We start from the raw sequence: 19,234 nt of genomic DNA, 5'->3' as shown, positions 1-19,234 counted from the left end.
TTATCTAGTATTTCTGTTAATAAAATTATTTGGTAAATTGCTTATATTTCCAACAACAGGTTGGCGTTGGATGATTTCTGCGGTCCAGACAGTCCGGTCCGAATGGTTGCAGGAGTTTTACGCCGCCTTGAAGATGCCATGAGACAAAATCTATTTATGACTTGCGACAATGCTGGGGTGAGATGCACACTTTTCTCTACAAAATAATCTCATAACGGAGACGCGAATTCAGTGTGCTCGATTTTTTTCAGCAAGCATGACTAATTTGAGGTTGGAGAGGCAAAACCATAGCACACACATAAAAGCGCACGACCATATATTAGTGTGAGAAGGCATATTACAAGAGCACAGTAGTACACACCCATGTCCCAACTAGGTAGACACACACAAGCTCTAACATAACAATAGCTTAATAATTAGTTAAGCTGATGATCGCTGGACCGACCATCTTCTCCACCCAGTGAAATAACAATGATGAAGCATGCTATTATGAGGTAGCTAGCTGTACATTTTATTTATATCTCGCTCATCTCACACCAGTCTCTCTTTCCTGCTAGTGCTAGTAGTAGAGGGAACCTGGGGGAAAAAACTGGTTCAGTTAGTCACAACGTAGACAGTCAAGACTACTACTGGTACTGTACGAAAGGGAGGGTACGTGGGAGGTAGGTTGAGATGGACCGACCTTGCCACCAGTCACCCCGGGTGGCTGCCGATGTGTCGCCGTCGTCCTTGTGCTTGGGTGCCGGTGCGGCAGCGGCGGCCGGATATTGGCGCTGAGATTCGGCGCCGGCGTAGAAGTCCCGGCCGCCATAGTGGACGGAAGAGGAGCCGAAGTAAGGCGACTCAGGTGAGCCCCCGTGCTGCTTTCCTTGCTGCTGATGCCCTGCCGACGATGATTTATTCCCAGCGGCTGCTGCTGCCCGGAGCGACGCATCTTTCCCCGTCGCCTGCCATTACCAATATATTATATGCACACGTAATAAGCACGTGGTTGACCAATTAAGCAACAAAAAATATCACACACGTGCTGAACAAATGCTCCTCTGATAGTACTATGTACATGAAGTATATGCACCGTAGTCCGTAGACGATATAACACCACCAGTCCATTGATTTGGATCATATCGTCATGCATGTACAGAAAAAGGTACATGCATGCATGAGGATAAACTAATGAGTAGTAGATTACTAACTAGCTAGTGTAGTACCAAGTGACATACTACATATACGTACTGTGATTTATATGCGTACGTGTTTGATGTAAACAAAAGTGCTTACGTCTCGCATGAAGCGATATGCATGATCCATGTACCATGCTGATTTATTTATTTAATCCATGCTTTGACCATGCATTTTCAAGTAAAGAAATTGATCAAATCTTCTTCTAAAACTAATAATCAACCAGTAGAAAATGAAAGAAAGTCTATTGGAATTTAAAAAATGGCAAACGATGGACTTGGAACTAGTAGTAATTTGTGTGGGTGAGAGGGAAGCAAAGCTGGGACGTTGTACACATGCATGTTCGCCCTTTTTTCGACAGAAAAGAAAAATCAAAGAAATGGAGGTTTTGAACTGAAGGCGAACGCACACACAAAATTAAGATCGAAGACTAAGCCGGAAAGTATTAAGATGCATATATACCCCAGATGGAGTTGGGAAGACGGTGCTGAAGTAGCCGGCGGAGGAGGAGGCGGCGCCGTCCTTGGGGCCGAAGAGGTCGTCGACGATGGAGCTCCCAGTCGCAGCAGTGGGCTTCTTCTTTCCGTCCATGCCTGGGATTTGGCTAGCTGAAGGATGTAGCTAGAGAGAGCTAGTAACTAGGTAGAAGATTTGGCTACTGCTATGCTCTGGTCAGTCACTCACTCACCCTATAGACTTGAGCTGGCGTCGGTTTCAGTTGCTACCTGCGGTGCTGTGGTTGTGCTGATATTGACGAGCCCTCGGCCGGGCTTTTAAAGGCGCGGGCGACGCTGGTTGCTGTGCACAGATGGTCGGTCGCTCGTCATGTGTCCGATTTCAATCCAATGGTCAAGAGTAGTTGTTCCAGAATCATACTACTTCCATAACCGGATCAAACGGTCCTGAGGCGACAAGTGCATGCACGAGAGAGGGAGGCTAGATAGACGCGCGGTGCGCCAAAATTGACAAATTTAACCTATGGACGAAATCAAATCATATAATGAACTGTTGTGAAACTATTTCACACGGCTGACCTTTTGTGTGACGCCCGACACGAAGGCGTCACACTACACTGTGCAACGCCTCATAGATAGGCGCTACACGTCTGGCAAGCGTCGCATCCGTGTGATCTGAAAATTACTAAGTCAGTGTGCAGCGCCTAAGAGCTAGGCGCCACACTATACAGTGTAACGCCTAGCTTCTAGGCGTTGCACTAGTGGTTGCTTCATTTTGTAGTGCAACCAGTAGTGCAACGCCTGAGAGCTAGGCGTCACACTATACAGTGCAGCGCCTAGCTCTTAGGCTCTGCACAATGACTTAGCAATTTTTAGGCAGTCTGGGGTGCAACGCTAGCCATGCGTGTAGCGCCTATCTGTGAGGCGTTGCACAGCGTAGTGTGTCGCCTTTGTGTCAGGCGTCACACAAAAAGTCAGCTGCGTGAAATAGTTTCACGGACAGTTCATTCTGTGATTTGATTTCGTCCACACGTTAAATTTGTCAAATTTGCCGCGCGGTGCAGTTGGATAAGTCGCGTGCGGGTCCCACGTGATCCGTGCTTCTTTTCCTTCTTTTCCTCGTCCATGCCGCCCGTCGACAACGATGCTCCGTTCCCGGATGCTGAGAGAGAGAGCGCGCGCGCGCGCGCGCTACCCGTGACTACTGGCTCCAACAAAACGGCCCTGCCCATGGCCGCAACAACGGTCGCTCTCTGGTGCCTTTCCTGTGCACGCACAGGTGCATGACATGTGTTACTAGCTAGGCATGCATGCATCGGCGATATGGCATACCGGAGAAATAGCAGGCACATGCTACCGGTCGGCCGCATCGATCACCCCATCCATCGATCCATTGATGAAACATATGCGGCCATGCCTGTGCCATGTGCGTGCATATATGCCCCTGGCCGGCCCTTTCGTCGTCCAGTTCATCCATCCATGTACTAGCATGCATGCACATCAGACGTACGCACAGTTAAGGATGCATGCAGGTAGCGGTTGCTTTAACCGTCAATGCATGTATATCCATCCAACGGCCGCCTGCGCCTGCGCCTCCCCAATAAATCCACCATCTGACCGCATGCATCGTTTGTCTCGAATACTTCAGTCACTCTACCTGGTCTCCATGCACACATATTTGGCACCGGCCAGTCAAACCGCCCGACACGTGCTGCCGTACGTGGCTGCACGCGTCCTCTCACCCTCAGGCTAAACTTTTTTTCAGGTGAAAGAGAGTTTTATTCCAAAGGCGTAGAGTTACACTCTAAAGGCAACAAATTCACCTTCATGTAGCGCATTTACTACAATTATATTTTGTCAAACTATCGGTAACTCTATTATGACTACGGATAAGTTTACTAATAAACTCTCTACCTACTCTTAATTCTTTAATCCCTAAAACTAGAAGGAGAAGATAGAGTCGTGGACGAGTGAGACTGCACAATGACTGAAAGCTCTATGCATGTGTTGTATAGTTTAGGTTTTCTTTTTGAAGTAGCAATCGTAGAACAATAGTTTTATGCTAATTTTCTATTAAAGTAATATAAAGATTACAATATCTACAAATAAAAAGCAGAAAAGATAGGCTCTGCCTCTAACCAATGCCAATTTTTCCCAACATCATACCACTAAAATAATGTTATGTCTATATGAGGAGTCATTCCACATGATCCTTAATCCACTATAGGAGGGTGTTTAGATGCTTCGCTTTAATTCCTTGAGCCAGTAAACTCAAATCCTCCTTTACCCTGAATTTCCCACAATTGATACTAGAGGTTTCTTTTCTGAAAATGTTCCCATTTCTTTGACACCAAGTGGACCAGCACCCTTGTATTATAATACCATAGCAATGCTCTTCGGAAGAAGTTGATGTCCTAACTGAATGTCATCAATACAAGATATTCCCAATTTTTCCTTGGCAGAACACTCTTCCAGCAGTTTTGCACAAAGCCACAATCCTAAAATAGGTGTCTCAAAGTTTCTTCTGCCTTTTCATTGCATAACACACACTCATAGCAATCCAAGTGGAAGCTCTTCCTTTTGAGCAGATTTCTGGTATTTACCCTGTCACGGATTAATAACCATAAGAAGATTTTATGTCTGAGTCTGCAAGCATTGTTCCAAAGCCACTTGAATATTATCTGCTTCTCCTGCTGTAGGCATAAATTTTGGTACATTATGATGGAAGAAAATTTGTTTTTCTGTCCTTTGCATGCCCATTTGTCATTGGTTTGTACTTCGGCCTGATTCTGAAGTAGGTTTTCCAGTAATTGAATCTGGTTATAGGCCTATGTAGACATTGCACTAGTAGAAAAAGGGGCTTTTACCCCAGTTGGTAAGGGCCTTTTGTCCCGGTTTTCGAACCGGGACTAAAGGGTCGTTACTAAAGCCCTAACCCTTTAGTCCCGGTTTTTACACGAACCGGGACAGAAGGTCCTCCACGTGGCCGTTGCTGCCAGCCCAGGCAGGGTGGCCTTTGGTCCCGGTAGGTGACATCAACCGGGACCAATAGGCAGGGCCTTTTGTCCCGGTTGGTGTCACCAACCGGGACCAATAGGCATCCACGCGTCAGCATTTTAGGGGCTGGGGTTTTTGTTTTTTGTTTTGAAAGGGGGGGAGGGGTTGGGGGGTTTTGGGGGGTTAATTTAGGTGTTTCATATATTGTGTTAGCTAGCTAATTAATAGAGAGAAGTGTCCTCTCTTATCTCCGTGCTTGGTCGACGCTACGTACTATATACGTATGGAGAGGACTAGACACGCTAGCTAGTAAGCAAATGAAGGAAACATAAGATCGTCATGAACATATGCATACAGAGAGAAGTGATATCGACCACCTCTCCTTCTCCGAGAGATTGGTCGAACAACAAGTTCTCGTATATCTATCTGACACTACCGGCTACATATATACAATAATTATCTCTTACAATATAATCTCCTAATTAAATTGTAAGAACACAGGGTCCACATAGTATTCTCCGTTTTCAGCGATCACGTGGTCAAGGAAGAATGCCGCCAATTCCTCTTGAATTGCTCGCATACGATCTGGTACTAGGAGTTCATCCCGCATCCGAAAGGTCTAATTTGAAGAAGGAGGTCAATACATATATATATGAATAAATGAAACTCGACACAAATGATGGTAGTAAAATAAAATTGTGAATATTATTGCTTACACACTTCATATTGTTCGTCAGAGTAGCCCCGCTCACAGGTCGTGTGGCGGATAGACTCGCAAACGTAGTATCCACAGAAATCATTCCCTTGTTCCTGCCACAACCACTTTACAAGAAATAGAGGTCAATCTAACTGATAAGCAAGCATGCTAAATGGTATTGATGAAACTAGCGCTTGAATCACTAGGAGATGTGCGGAACATGCTACTATAGTACTTACTTTCGGGTGTCTAAATTGCAGCTTCTTCGGCAGTCCCGGAGCTTTTGTGGTGAATTTTCTCCAAACCCTGCCAGACAAAGAAAACAATTACTTGATATCAGGAAATGAACAAAGTTGCTGATATGGTGGATAATGATTGATTTAACTTACTTCTCGAGCATTTGAGTCATGTCCGCATAGTCCTGGGGATCTTTTCGTCTCGAGTCTAAGACGGTTACTACTCCCTGCTTAAGCTTAATCTCTAGGAGAATATAGTGGAAGCTGCGCATGCATGCATAAGTCATCAATTACATTACCATAACCTGGACTAATAAGGGAAACCGAATATGCACAAGACAGTAACACTCACTTGAAGTTGTAAGGAAAGAGTATTATATCTTTGTTTTGATTTAATACCAACGATCGTAGCAAGTTGGCCTCGGCTTCTTTGGCATGTTTTTCAACCGTATATGCATCTATGAGATTTGTGTTAATGAACCCAATATCACCGATTTGTCTTTTCTTCAATTCGACGATTTTCAATCTGCATAATATAGTGAGGATAATTATAAATACATGCAATGAAAGAGCTGACCTATATAGAGAGACTTAATAACAGAAGTAGTACTACTTACAGACAGTAGCAAGTGATCTTTGATTTATCGAGGGCCTTTTGATTGAAAAACTGGAAGAACTCCTCAAATGGAACATTCAGCAGTTCAATTCCAACGAGGTCATGCTCCGGTTTAACTCTCAGCGTCAAAGTATTCATCCCATCAGACTCTCTACAGGTTTTCATGTACCAATCATGTAATCTTCGCATCATCGTTGTTAGAGATCTTTCATCTTTGACGAGAGGCTTCCCGTAGTGGTATTTGTGTTCGTCCACCTCCAAGATATCATAATGTACATCGTCGGGCAGGTAATCTCCAAGATTGCTATAACCGGGCACCATCCTCGGATCATTAGCGACGATGTCGCTAGACACCTTGAGCGGGGGGCACGATTGGTTCGCTTGTTCGCCGAGCTGGGCAATTTTTTTCCCATCTCGTCGTTCTTTTAACCTTTGATCACTCACAGTACTTCCCGACCGCTCCGCTTCGGCAAATGTCTTTGCAATAATGCGCTCATAGTTGCCTCTCGGCGGAGACTTTGGTGGTTTTGTCAGGGCAGCCAGAGTGCGCTTCGCTTTCACCGGATCTACCTTCTCCTCCGGAGGTGGATGTTTCTTTGCTTTCACCCCTTCAAAGAAGTTCGTCACTTCGGCTCGCACGATCTTCGTGGTTTCCTCCTCGGTCCTCTCGTATGGTAACTTCTCTGGAGTCTTCAGAGAAGGACCGAATCTGTATTGCCTCCCGCCTCTGGCTGTACTGCTAGACGCCGGCAGAGCAGACGGAGCGGCTGCGACTGTCTTCATTCCTTGCTTACGAGGCGGAGGAGAAGGACTACGACGCGCCGGAGCAGCCAGAGCGGCGGCGGGTCTCTTCCGCCCTTGCTGACGAGGCGGAGAAGGAGGAGGCTGGCTGCACTGGCACGCCGGCGCAGGCGGAGAAGGAGGCGGAGTGCCGCCACGCGCCGGAAAAGGAGGCTGAGTGCCCTGATCACTCGCCGGAGGAGGAGGCGGAGTGCCGCCACGCGCCGGAGAAGGAGGCTGAGTGCCCTGATCACTCGCCGGAGGAGGAGGCGGCGGAGTGACCTTACTCGCCGGAGGCGTCCAGTTCGGAAGGTTAATGAGCTCCTTCCGCCATAGGCACGGAGTCTTCAGAGCTAAACCCAGCCGAGTCTCCCCTTCACCGGTAGGGTGGTCAAGCTGGAGGTCCTCAAATCCCTCTGTTATTTCATCCACCATCACCTAGCATATCCTTCTGAAATCGGCCGGCAGTGGTAGGTTGCACCGGGTTCAGGAGGTAAAACAGAGCCAACAACCGCCTTGACTTTGAAGTTCTGCCATTGCGCCATAAGGTGGCATTGTTGAGACTCCGTGATAGCATCCACGGGGTAGCTAGAAGAAGCCGTCAAGACATGCTCCGGCTGAAGCAGCTCGGTGGAAGCCACGTTGCTCCGCTGAGATGGCGGGGTAGCTTCGGGGGTAGTTTCGGCATGTCGATTGCTGTCTCGTTCCTCTAGCGCTTGAACCCTTTCGTGCAGCTTCTGAATTTGGGTCTGCTCCATTTTTTCCTCCTCTCCTGGCTTTTGTAACCGCCTGCGTCCGGAAAACCAGCCTTCCACGGAACGGAGCCTGGCGTGCCTCGTGTCCGTCCAGGGTGCTCAGGATTCCCGAGGGCCATTGTGAGCTCGTCGTTCTCTCTGTCTGGAACGAACGTCCCTTCCTGCGCTGCATCGATATATTGCTGAATCTTCTTGACTGGTATTCTCAAAAGCTCGTTCGTCCAAACGCACCTCCCTGATACAGGGTCCAATTTTCCGCCAGCCCCGAAGAACCAAGTCCGGCAACGGTCTGGCCAGTTCATTGTCTGTGGTTCGATCCCTTCTTCAAGCAGATCATTCTCAGCCTTGGCCCACTTAGGCCGGGCTTTGAGGTAGCCACCTGACCCCGTGCGATGGTGAAGCTTCTTCTTCGCAGCATTCTTCTTGTTTGTCGCTGACATCTTCTTACTCTTTTCCGATGTCTTGTGGGCCACAAATGCGGGCCAGTGATCTCTGATCTTCTCATACCGGCCGATGAATTCTGGTGTCTCTTCTTTGTCGACAAACGTTTTCAGCTCATTCTTCCACCTCCTGAATAGGTCTGCCATCTTCTTAAGAGCATGAGACTTGATTAATTGCTCTTTAACTGGCTTCTCCGGATCCTCCTCTGGCGGTAGGGTGAAATTTGCCTTCAGCTCAGTCCAAAGATCATCTTTCTGCATATCATTGACATAAGACACCTCAGGGTCTTCCTTCTTAGGCTTATACCATTGGTGGATGCTGATCGGGATCTTGTCCCTAACAAGAACCCCACACTGAACAGCAAATGCTTCCTTTGTCCGGATGGGTTCAATCGGTTGGTCGTCGCGCGCGATTGCTGTGATCTCAAACCTTTCATCCGAGTGCAACTTTCTCTTCGGGCCTCGTTTCTTTACCGAAGTTGTGCTTGATCCGGAGGGCTAGAAAAAAGAAGAAAGACGAGAGTTAATTAATATGTGTACATACCAAAACAATGAATGCATCAATTAGCTAGTCAGCACAGGCTTAACTAATATATTTACCTGGCCGGACTCTGTTCGGTCACCGGAGCCGTCACCACGGGCTCCTTCTTGCACCAGCATTGGGTCACCGGAGCCATCATAATCATGTCTTTCCTCCTCCACTCTTCGATCACCGTAGCCTGCTTCTTCACCCTGTTCTTCCAGACCATCATTGTCGTTAAGATACGACAAGATATCACCTCCGGCTAAGATTATGTCCCCCAACACCTCTTATGCTTGCTCGTCTCGTCCGTGCTCCATTGTTTCTGCAAATATTACAACATGGCAATTATTACACAAACATGACAGCAGGTGGATATATTAGTGCAAACGTAGACCTAGCTTATTCCGGGTTTGGGGTGGCCTCGGCAACGCTTCAAGGGTAGGGGCGCGGCGGGAGGGGGTAGGAGACCGACATCGTTTTTTTCTAGGGTTTGGGTGTCCTTGAGAGTTTTGGTCGAGCGAGAGGGCCCGAGGGTGCTCCCGTGGTATAAGTTATCACGGTCGAAGTTATCCGGGAGGGGTTTATCCGGGAGGGGGAGGCAACTGGCGATGAAAACTGAAACTTTTCATAAGTGTTTGTTATATAGTCCGACGCCCCCCCCCCCCTCATGTCGAAGTTATCGGGGAGGGCCTGGGTAGATCGACAACAACGACGCTCTTTTTCTAGGGTTTGGGTGGCCTCGATAGTTAGTCGGGCAAGCAGACCGCCTCTCTCTCATGCATGTCCGACGTCCCCCCTCATGTCAAAGTTATCGGGGAGGGGGTAAATTTTACAAAGTTTTCATACAATCAAAGAACTCTATATATATCATCATCATCTATCATCACAATCAAAGAACTCTATATATCATCATCATCATCATCATCATATCATTTACAGAAAAATTCTAAAGAAAAAGTAATCTATATATCACAATATCAATATTTTCTATATACATACATCCATACATCCATACATACATACACATACATATACATCTACATTAATTATATATATATGAACAAAAAAATACTAATTCTATGAACATAAAAAGGTCTATGAACAAAAAAACATCACATCAATATTTTCATCCATCCATATATACATACATACATACATACATATATATATACATCTACATTATATATGAACAAAAAAATACATAAACTTTACTAATAAAAAAAGACAGCGGGCCAGGGCGGCGGCAGCTCACAGCGTGGGTGGCGACGGCGACGGCGGGGGCGGGGCAGGGCGCGGGCTCTGGGGCGGTGACGTACGGCGACGACGATGGCGGTGGCGGGGCAGGGGCGCGGGCTCGGGAGCGGCGACGACGACGGCGGGGGCGGGGCAGGGCGCGGGCTCGGGGGCGGTGACGGCGACGATAACGGCGGGGGCGGGGCAGGGCGCGGGCTCGTTGACGGCGACGACGACGGCGGTGGCGGGGCAGGGGCGCGGGCTCGGGGGCGGTGACGTCGACAGCGACGGCGGGGCCGGGGCAGGGCGCGGGCTCGGCGACGGCGCGGTGGAGGGGCCGGGGCACGGGCGCGGGCTCGGCGATGGCGACGGAGGGGGCTGGGTAGGGGCGCGGGCTCAGGGGCGGGGCGGCGACGGCGTCGGGGCAGCCTGGCGGCGTCAATGTGCTCGGCGTCGTCGGGGCAAACTGCAGATGAACTCTGAAAAATTTACTAAGTGTTTGCTTATATAGCAAAGCCATTGGTCCCGGTTCGTGACACCAACCGGGACCAATGCCCCATTTAGTCCCGGTTGGTGCCACCAACCGGGACCAAAGGCCTCTTTTCAGCAGCCCAAAGGGCGGGAAGCGGCGGCCTTTGGTCCCGGTTGGTGGCACCAACCGGGACTAAAGGGGGGCATTGGTCCCGGTTGGTGCCACTAACCGGTACCCATGCCCCCTTTTAGTCCCGGTTGGTGCCACAGGACCACAGGACATGTGCTGCCCGCGTCGCGGCCAAAGTTTAGTCCCACCTCGCTAGTTGAGAGAGCTCGAGAGTGGTTTATAAGCACTGCTGCGCCCACCGTCTCGAGCTCCTCTCAACTGCAGGCTTTCGGGCCTAACCATACACTATGTGCCTGTGGGGCCTACTGGGCCACGTGCGGGCCTGAATCCTGGCCCATGGTTGGGTTTCTAGTCGTATTCAGGCCGTGGTGGCCCAGTAGATGGCACTTTTTTTCTTTGTTGCTTTATTTATTTTATTTTGTTTCTACTTACAACAAAATACTTACTGTTGCTATTTTTATTTATTTTATTAAAGTTTATTTTTTAATTCTTTTTGCTTTTAGGTCACAAAAATTATAAACTTTCTATTAGTGCCTTAGTTTTCAAATTTGAATAGTTTAAATTTGAATTCTTTGAAATTTGTGTGAATCACTAGTTTGTGATTAACTTTACTATAAAAATAGATTTTGGAGTGATTCTTTTTCCTGCTATTTAATATTACTGTGTTTTATGATTCTATTCAAAAACAGATTTTGTTATTTTAGTTTCTAACAAAAAAATCTTTATGATAATGCTTTTTGCTATTAAAGTTTCTAACAAAAACATTCTTTATGAAAATTCCTTTTGCTATTGGAGTTTTATAAAAGCTTTTTAGTTGATTCTTTTGGCTATTGAAGAATATTATAGTTTTGTTTTAGTTGATCATAACAACATATTTTAATTGATTATTTTTAGTTCATTCTTTTTGCTATTAGTTCATGAGCTATAAATGACCCTTAAATTGAAAAGCACTACAAATGAACTCTGAAAAGGTTGAAAGTTGGCATGGTATCATCATTTCACCCACATAGCATGTGCTAAAAAGTTGAGAGGGTTACGGCAAAAACTGGATGCACTTCGTGTACAAAATGGACAATCTCTTCCGAAGTATCAGGGTTTCGAACGAAAACTCATCAGTTACAAAGGGATTTCATTTTTTGAACTTATTTGAACTCCAGACTTTTTGTGTGTTCAAAATGCACCATTCAAAGCCACATCATCAATTTTCAACCCTTTCTGACTTCATTTGTTATTTTTCATGCATTTACTAATTTTCATGAGCTATATGACCGTGAAATTGAAAAGCACTACAAATGATCTCGTTGGCATGGTGTCATCATTTCACCCACATAGCATGTGCTAAAAGATGAGAGGGTTACGGCAAAAACTGGATGCACTTCGTGTACAAAATGGACAATCTCTTCCGAAGTATCAGGGTTTCGAACGAAAACTCATCAGTTACAAAGGGATTTCATTTTTTTGAACTTATTTGAACTCCAGACTTTTTGTGTGTTCAAAATGCACCATTCAAAGCCACATCATCATTTTTCAACCCTTTCTGACTTCATTTATTATTTTTCATGCATTTACTAATTTTCATGAGCTATATGACCGTGAAATTGAAAAGCACTACAAATGAACTCTGAAAAGGTTGAAAGTTGGCATGGTGTCATCATTTCACCCACATAGCATGTGCTAAAAAGTTGAGAGGGTTACGGCAAAAACTGGATGCACTTCGTGTACAAAATGGACAATCTCTTCCGAAGTATTAGGGTTTCGAACGAAAACTCATCAGTTACAAAGGGATTTCATTTTTTTGAACTTATTTGAACTCCAGACTTTTTGTGTGTTCAAAATGCACCATTCAAAGCCACATCATCAATTTTCAACCCTTTCTGACTTCATTTGTTATTTTTCATGCATTTACTGATTTTCATGAGCTATATGACCGTGAAATTGAAAAGCACTACAAATGAACTCTGAAAAGGTTGAAAGTTGGCATGGTGTCATCATTTCACCCACATAGCATGTGCTAAAAAGTTGAGAGGGTTACGGCAAAAACTGGATGCACTTCGTGTACAAAATGGACAATCTCTTCCGAAGTATCAGGGTTTCGAACGAAAACTCATCAGTTACAAAGGGATTTCATTTTTTTGAACTTATTTGAACTCCAGACTTTTTGTGTGTTCAAAATGCACCATTCAAAGCCAAATCATCAATTTTCAACCCTTTCTGACTTCATTTGTTATTTTTCATGCATTTACTGATTTTCATGAGCTATATGACCGTGAAATTGAAAAGCACTACAAATGAACTCTGAAAAGGTTGAAAGTTGGCATGGTGTCATCATTTCACCCACATAGCATGTGCTAAAAAGTTGAGAGGGTTACGGCAAAAACTGGATGCACTTCGTGTACAAAATGGACAATCTCTTTTGAAGTATCAGGATTTCGGACGAAAACTCATCTGTTACAACAGGCATTTCAAATGAACTACAAAAAGGTTGAAAGTTGGCTTGGTATCATCATAATAGTTGTGGAGAGAAAGTCTTCACTTTTTCTTTGCTTGTGTCCTTTGCTTATTGCGCCGTAACCATGGATAATCTTCATCGTTTATCAGGATGCTTGGATCAGCCTTGACTTTGAAGGGAGGAATTTCATGAAAATTTTCATAATCTTCAGACATGTCTGTCTTGCCCTCCACTCCCACGATGTCCCTTTTTCCTGAAAGAACTATGTGGCGCTTTGGCTCATCGTATGATGTATTCGCTTCCTTATCTTTTCTTTTTCTCGGTCTGGTAGACATGTCCTTCACATAGATAACCCGTGCCACATCATTGGCTAGGACGAACGGTTCGTCAGTGTACCCAAGATTGTTCATATCCACTGTTGTCATTCCGTACTGTGGGTCTACCTGTACCCCGCCTCCTGACAGATTGACCCATTTGCACTTAAACAAAGGGACCTTAAAATCATGTCCATAGTCAAGTTCCCATATGTCCACTATGTAACCATAATATGTGTCCTTTCCCCTCTCGGTTGCTGCATCAAAGCGGACACCGCTGTTTTGGTTGGTGCTCTTTTGATCTTGGGCGATCGTGTAAAATGTATTCCCATTTATCTCGTATCCTTTGTAAGTCAATACAGTCAAAGATGGTCCCCTGGACAACGAGTACAGCTCATCACAAATAGTGTTGTCACCTCTGAGACGTGTTTCCAACCAACTGCTGAAAGTCCTGATGTGTTCACATGTAATCCAGTCGTCGCACTGCTCCGAGTGTTCGGAGCGCAGACTGTTCTTGTGTTCATCAACACACGGGGTCACCAAGGTAGAGTTCTGTAGAACTGTGTAGTGTGCTTGAGACCAAGAATGCCCGTCCCTGCATATTATTGAGTCCCCTCCAAGCGTGACTTTTCCAGTCAGTCTCCCCTCATACCGCGATTTAGGGAGACCTATCTTCTTAAGGCCAGGAATGAAGTCAACACAAAACCCAATGACATCCTCTGTTTGATGGCCCATGGAGATGCTTCCTTCTGGCCTAGCGCGGTTACGGACATATTTCTTTAGGACGCCCATGAACCTCTCAAAGGGGTACATATTATGTAGAAATACGGGGCCTAGAATGACAATCTCGTCGACTAGATGAACTAGGACGTGCGTCATGATATTGAAGAAGGATGGTGGGAACACCAGCTCGAAACTGACAAGACATTGCGCCACATCACTCCTTAGCCTTGGTATGATTTCTGGATCGATCACCTTCTGAGAGATTGCATTGAGGAATGCACATAGCTTCACAATGGCTAATCGGACGTTTTCCGGTAGAAGCCCCCTCAATGCAACCGGAAGCAGTTGCGTCATAATCACGTGGAAGTCATGAGACTTTAGGTTCTGGAACTTTTTCTCTGGCATATTTATTATTCCCTTTATATTTGACGAGAAGCCAGTCGGGACCTTCATACTGAGCAGGCATTCAAAGAAGATTTCTTTCTCTTCTTTCGTAAGAGCGTAGCTGGCAGGACCTTCATACTGCTTCGGAGGCATGCCGTCTTTTTCGTGCAAACGATGCAGGTCCTCCCGTGCCTCAGGTGTATCTTTTGTCTTCCCATACACGCCCAAGAAGCCTAGCAGGTTCACGCAAAGGTTCTTCGTCACGTGCATCACGTCGATTGAAGAGCGGAGCTCTAGCTCTTTCCAGTAGGGTAGGTCCCAAAATATAGATTTCTTCTTCCACATGGGTGTGTGTCCCTCAGCGTCATTCGGAACAGCTAGTCCGCCGGGACCCTTTCCAAAGATTACGTGTAAATCATTGACCATAGCAAGTACGTGATCACCGGTACGCATGGCGGGCTTCTTCCGATGATCTGCCTCGCCTTTGAAATGCTTGCCTTTCTTTCGACATTGATGGTTGGTCGGAAGAAATCGACGATGGCCCAGGTACACATTCTTCCTGAATTTGTCCAGGTATATACTTTCAGTGTCATCTAAACAGTGCGTGCATGCGTGGTATCCCTTGTTTGTCTGTCCTGAAAGGTTACTGAGAGCGGGCCAATCGTTGATGGTTACAAACAGCAACGCGTGCAGGTTAAATTCCTCCTATTTGTGCTCATCCCAAGTACGTACACCGTTTCCATTCCACAGCTGTAAAATTTCTTCAACTAATGGCCTTAGGTACACATCAATGTCGTTGCCGGGTTGCTTAGGGCCTTGGATGAGAACTGGCATCATAATGAACTTCTGCTTCATGCACATCCAAGGAGGAAGGTTATACATACATAGAGTCACGGGCCAGGTGCTGTGATTGCTGCTCTGCTCCCCGAAAGGACTAATGCCATCCGCGCTTAAACCAAACCATACGTTCCTTGGGTCAGCTGCAAACTCAGCCCAGTACTTTCTCTCGATTTTTCTCCATTGCGACCCGTCAGCGGGTGCTCTCAACTTCCCGTCTTTCTTACGGTCCTCACTGTGCCATCGCATCAACTTGGCATGCTCTTCGTTTCTGAACAGACGTTTCAACCGTGGTATTATAGGAGCATACCACATCACCTTCGCAGGAACCCTCTTCCTGGGGGGCTCGCCGTCAACATCACCAGGGTCATCTCGTCTAATCTTATACCGCAATGCACCACATACCGGGCATGCGTTCAGATCCTTGTATGCACTGTGGTAGAGGATGCAGTCATTAGGGCATGCATGTATCTTCTGCACCTCCAATCCTAGAGGGCATACGACCTTCTTTGCTGCGTATGTACTGTCGGGCATTTCGTTATCCTTTGGAAGCTTCTTCTTCAATATTTTCAATAGCTTCTCAAATCCTTTGTCAGGCACAGCATTCTCTGCCTTCCACTGCAGCAATTCCAGTACGGTACCGAGCTTTGTGTTGCCATCTTCGCAATTGGGGTACAACCCTTTTTTGTGATCCTCTAACATGCGATCGAACTTCAGCTTCTCCTTTTGACTTTCGCATTGCGTCCTTGCATCGACAATGACCCGGCGGAGATCATCATCATCGGGCACTGGTTCCTCTTGATCTTCAGCAGCTTCCCCCGTTGCAGCATCATTGGGCACATCGTCTGGTTCCTTTTGATCTTCAGCAGCTTCCCCGGTTGCAGCATCACCGTATTCAGGGGGCACATAGTTGTCATCGTCCTCTTCTTCTTCGACGTCTTCCATCATAACCCCTATTTCTCCGTGCCTCGTCCAAACATTATAGTGTGGCATGAAACCCTGGTAAAGCAGGTGGGTGTGAAGGATTTTCCGGTCAGAGTAAGACTTCGTATTCCCACATGTAGGGCATGGACAACACATAAAACCATTCTGCTTGTTTGCCTGAGCCACTTCGAGAAAATCATGCATGCCCTTAATGTACTCGAAGGTGTGTCTGTCACCATACATCCATTGCCGGTTCATCTGCGTGCATTCCGCTAAACCGTACAAATCTCAAGGAAAATGGAGCTTTGAGGTCGAGCTTGGAGAGGAGAAAGCTTAACTACTGTGGCTCGGGCATTTCATCGAACACCTCATGTGCATAGGAGGTGAGCTAGAGCACCACAAAGCCCTCCCCTCGCCGGCCAGAGAAAAACAGAGCACTGGAGTGCTCTGCTCGCGGGCGAGGGGTATATATAGGCACCTCATTGGTCCCGGTTCGTGGCATGAACCGGGAGTAAAGGGGGCGCATTGGTCCCGGTTGGTGGCACCAACCGGGACTAAAGGGGGGGCATTGGTCCCGGTTGGTGCCACTAACCGGTACCCATGCCCACCTTTAGTCCCGGTTGGTGCCACCAACCGGGACCAAAGGACATGTGCTGCCCGCGTCGCGGCCAAAGTTTAGTCCCACCTCGCTAGTTGAGAGAGCTCGAGAGTGGTTTATAAGCGCTGCTGCGCCCACCCTCTCGAGCTCCTCTCAACTGCAGGCTTTCGGGCCTAACCGTTCTCTTTGCCTCTGGGGCCTACTGGGCCTTCTGCGGGCCTGAATCCTGGCCCATGGATGAGTTTCAAGTCGTATTCAGGCCGTGGTGGCCCAGTAGGTGGCATAATTTTTTTCCCTGTTTTTTGTTTTCTCTTTTGCTTTATTTATTTTGTTTTGTTTCTACTTACAACAAAAAACTTATTTATTTTATTCCATTTTGTTTCTAATTACTTATGTATTTTACTTTATTTATTTTATTTTTATTTATTTTACTGCTGCTATTTTTATTTATTTTATTAAGGTTTATTTATTTTATTTACTATAGTTTATTTTATTTTATTAAGGTTTATTTATTTTTATTTATTTTATTAAGGTTTGTTTATTTTATTTACTATAAAAAACGAACATAGATGCGCCTATAGAGAAAATTCAACCTAAATTCATAATAAATTTCTATGAAATTCAAAGAAATTTACTCTGAATTTAGGTCAAATTCCCTGTATAAGGGCATCTATTTTCACTTTTAGAGGAGCTCAACAAGACAGAGAGGGACGGGCTTATAAACCGGTGTGAGCGCCCTTCGGTTGGCGAGGTGGGACTAAACTCTGGCCGCAACTAGGACCAACCCTTTAGTCCCGGTTTGTGGTATGAACCGGGGCTAAAGGGTGAGCCTCTAGTCCCGGTTCAAGCCACCAACCGGGACCAATGGTGGTGGGCCAGGAGCGAGGCCCATTGGTCCCGGTTTGTCCCACCAACCGGGACCAAAGGGGCCGGACGAACCGGGACCAATGCCCCCACGAGGCCCGGCAGGCCCCTGGCCGCACGAACCGGGACCAATGCTCACATTAGTCCCGGTTCGTGACTGAACCGGGACTAATGTGAATATTGCCCTGTGACCAAAGCCCAGTTTTCTACTAGTGTTGGTGTGTGAAACAGCTAGGTATTATCCTGTTGTTGAAACCAATCCCTAGCAGAAAGGGGATCATCCAATGTATATGAGTAGTTCTAGGAATTTGTGCTTGAGAGGTTGATCAAGCCAACAATCATGCCATAGCAATAAGTACCTCCATTACCCATTTTACAGACTGGGTTGTCTTTGTAGTCCTGAAGAAGTTTGAAATGGCATTTCCACCAATAAGATGCTTCCATTCTAAATCCAGGGAGAGATTAAGAGTACTATGTTTCCCAGATAAGATTTACCCAAGGAAGAGGTTGCTTGTTGAGAAACTTTTGAATGTTCTTCATTAGTAGTGGCTTGTTGTGAATTACAAGATCCAAAATGCCTAGGCCTCCTTGATCTTTTGGTCTACAAACCTTGTCCCAGGCAATCAGAGCAGGCCCAACAATCAGTTGTCCACATTTTCTCCACAAAAAAGCTCTTAAATATTTACTAATCTATGTGGTGCCAGTGTGTCCATAAAGAATATTGGCATGGCAGAGAAGACTGATTTTATCAAGAGAAGTCTTCTATCATATGAATGCATAGTAGAGCATCCTGACAGTCTCCTTTCAATTTGCTGACAACTGGGGGTGAAATCCTCAATTTTCAATCTGTTGGCACTTAAAGGGAGTCCAAATATGTGATTGGAAAATTTCGTTTTTTGCATCCCAGTATGTTGAGTAACTGATTGAATGAGGTTTATTCCACATTGATGGGGATCATGATTTGTGAAATTTATCTTCAGCATAGTATGAGCAGCAAAGTGCTTTAGCAAATTATCCACTTGTTGCAGTTGTCTAGGGAAAGCGGGCACGATCAGAATTGTGTCATCTGCATACTAAATCACTGGGAAGTCTGGATTTGAATTTGAAGGGAGAGGGTGTTGAAAGATACCAGCCACCATTGCTTTATTCAGGATTGTTTGGAGGAAATCAGCAGCAAGGACAAAGATTAGTGGGGAAAGTGGATCCCCTTGTCTCACTCCCCTCTTGTAATGAAATTGCTTGCCAGGCACCCCATTTAGCATCACTAATGAATAATCCGAACTTAAGATCATTTTTGTCCACATGATCCATCTCTTCCCAAACCCCATGGCTTTTAAAATATCAAGGACTGTGTCATGCTCTATCATATCAAATGCATTTTCAAAGTCAAGTTTCAATAATATCATTGGTAATTTGGATTGTTGGCATTGATGAATGAATTTAAAAGCCCACGCTAGAAAGTCTTGGATGGATCTATTTTTGAGGAATCCATATTGATTGGTATGCACCAGTTGGAGAATAACTTTCTGCAATCTGTTGGCCATCAACTTTGTGATAATCTTGATAGAGAAATTAAGAAGAGATATGGGCCTGAAGTCTCCAGGATGTTGATGATTGTCCTTTTGGGGA

General features: G+C 45.9%; 1 protein-coding gene across 1 annotated transcript; it reads right to left on the bottom strand.

Annotated features, from left to right (window-relative positions):
• Positions 1-299: 299 nt before the first annotated feature.
• Positions 300-1,929, bottom strand: LOC109771480 (uncharacterized). The gene is made up of 3 exons (XM_020330177.4): positions 1,642-1,929; positions 683-947; positions 300-576 (listed from the first exon to the last, which is right to left on the bottom strand). The coding sequence occupies exons 1-3, from the start codon at positions 1,768-1,770 to the stop codon at positions 560-562; spliced, it is 411 nt and encodes a 136-aa protein (XP_020185766.1). The 5' UTR covers positions 1,771-1,929; the 3' UTR covers positions 300-559.
• Between the last annotated feature and the right edge of the window lie 17,305 nt (positions 1,930-19,234).

This window comes from Aegilops tauschii, chromosome 2 (genome assembly GCF_002575655.3).
Source record: "Aegilops tauschii subsp. strangulata cultivar AL8/78 chromosome 2, Aet v6.0, whole genome shotgun sequence".
In the NCBI taxonomy this organism is placed as follows: Eukaryota; Viridiplantae; Streptophyta; class Magnoliopsida; order Poales; family Poaceae; genus Aegilops; species Aegilops tauschii.
This window is presented reverse-complemented; position numbering and strand designations above follow the sequence as displayed.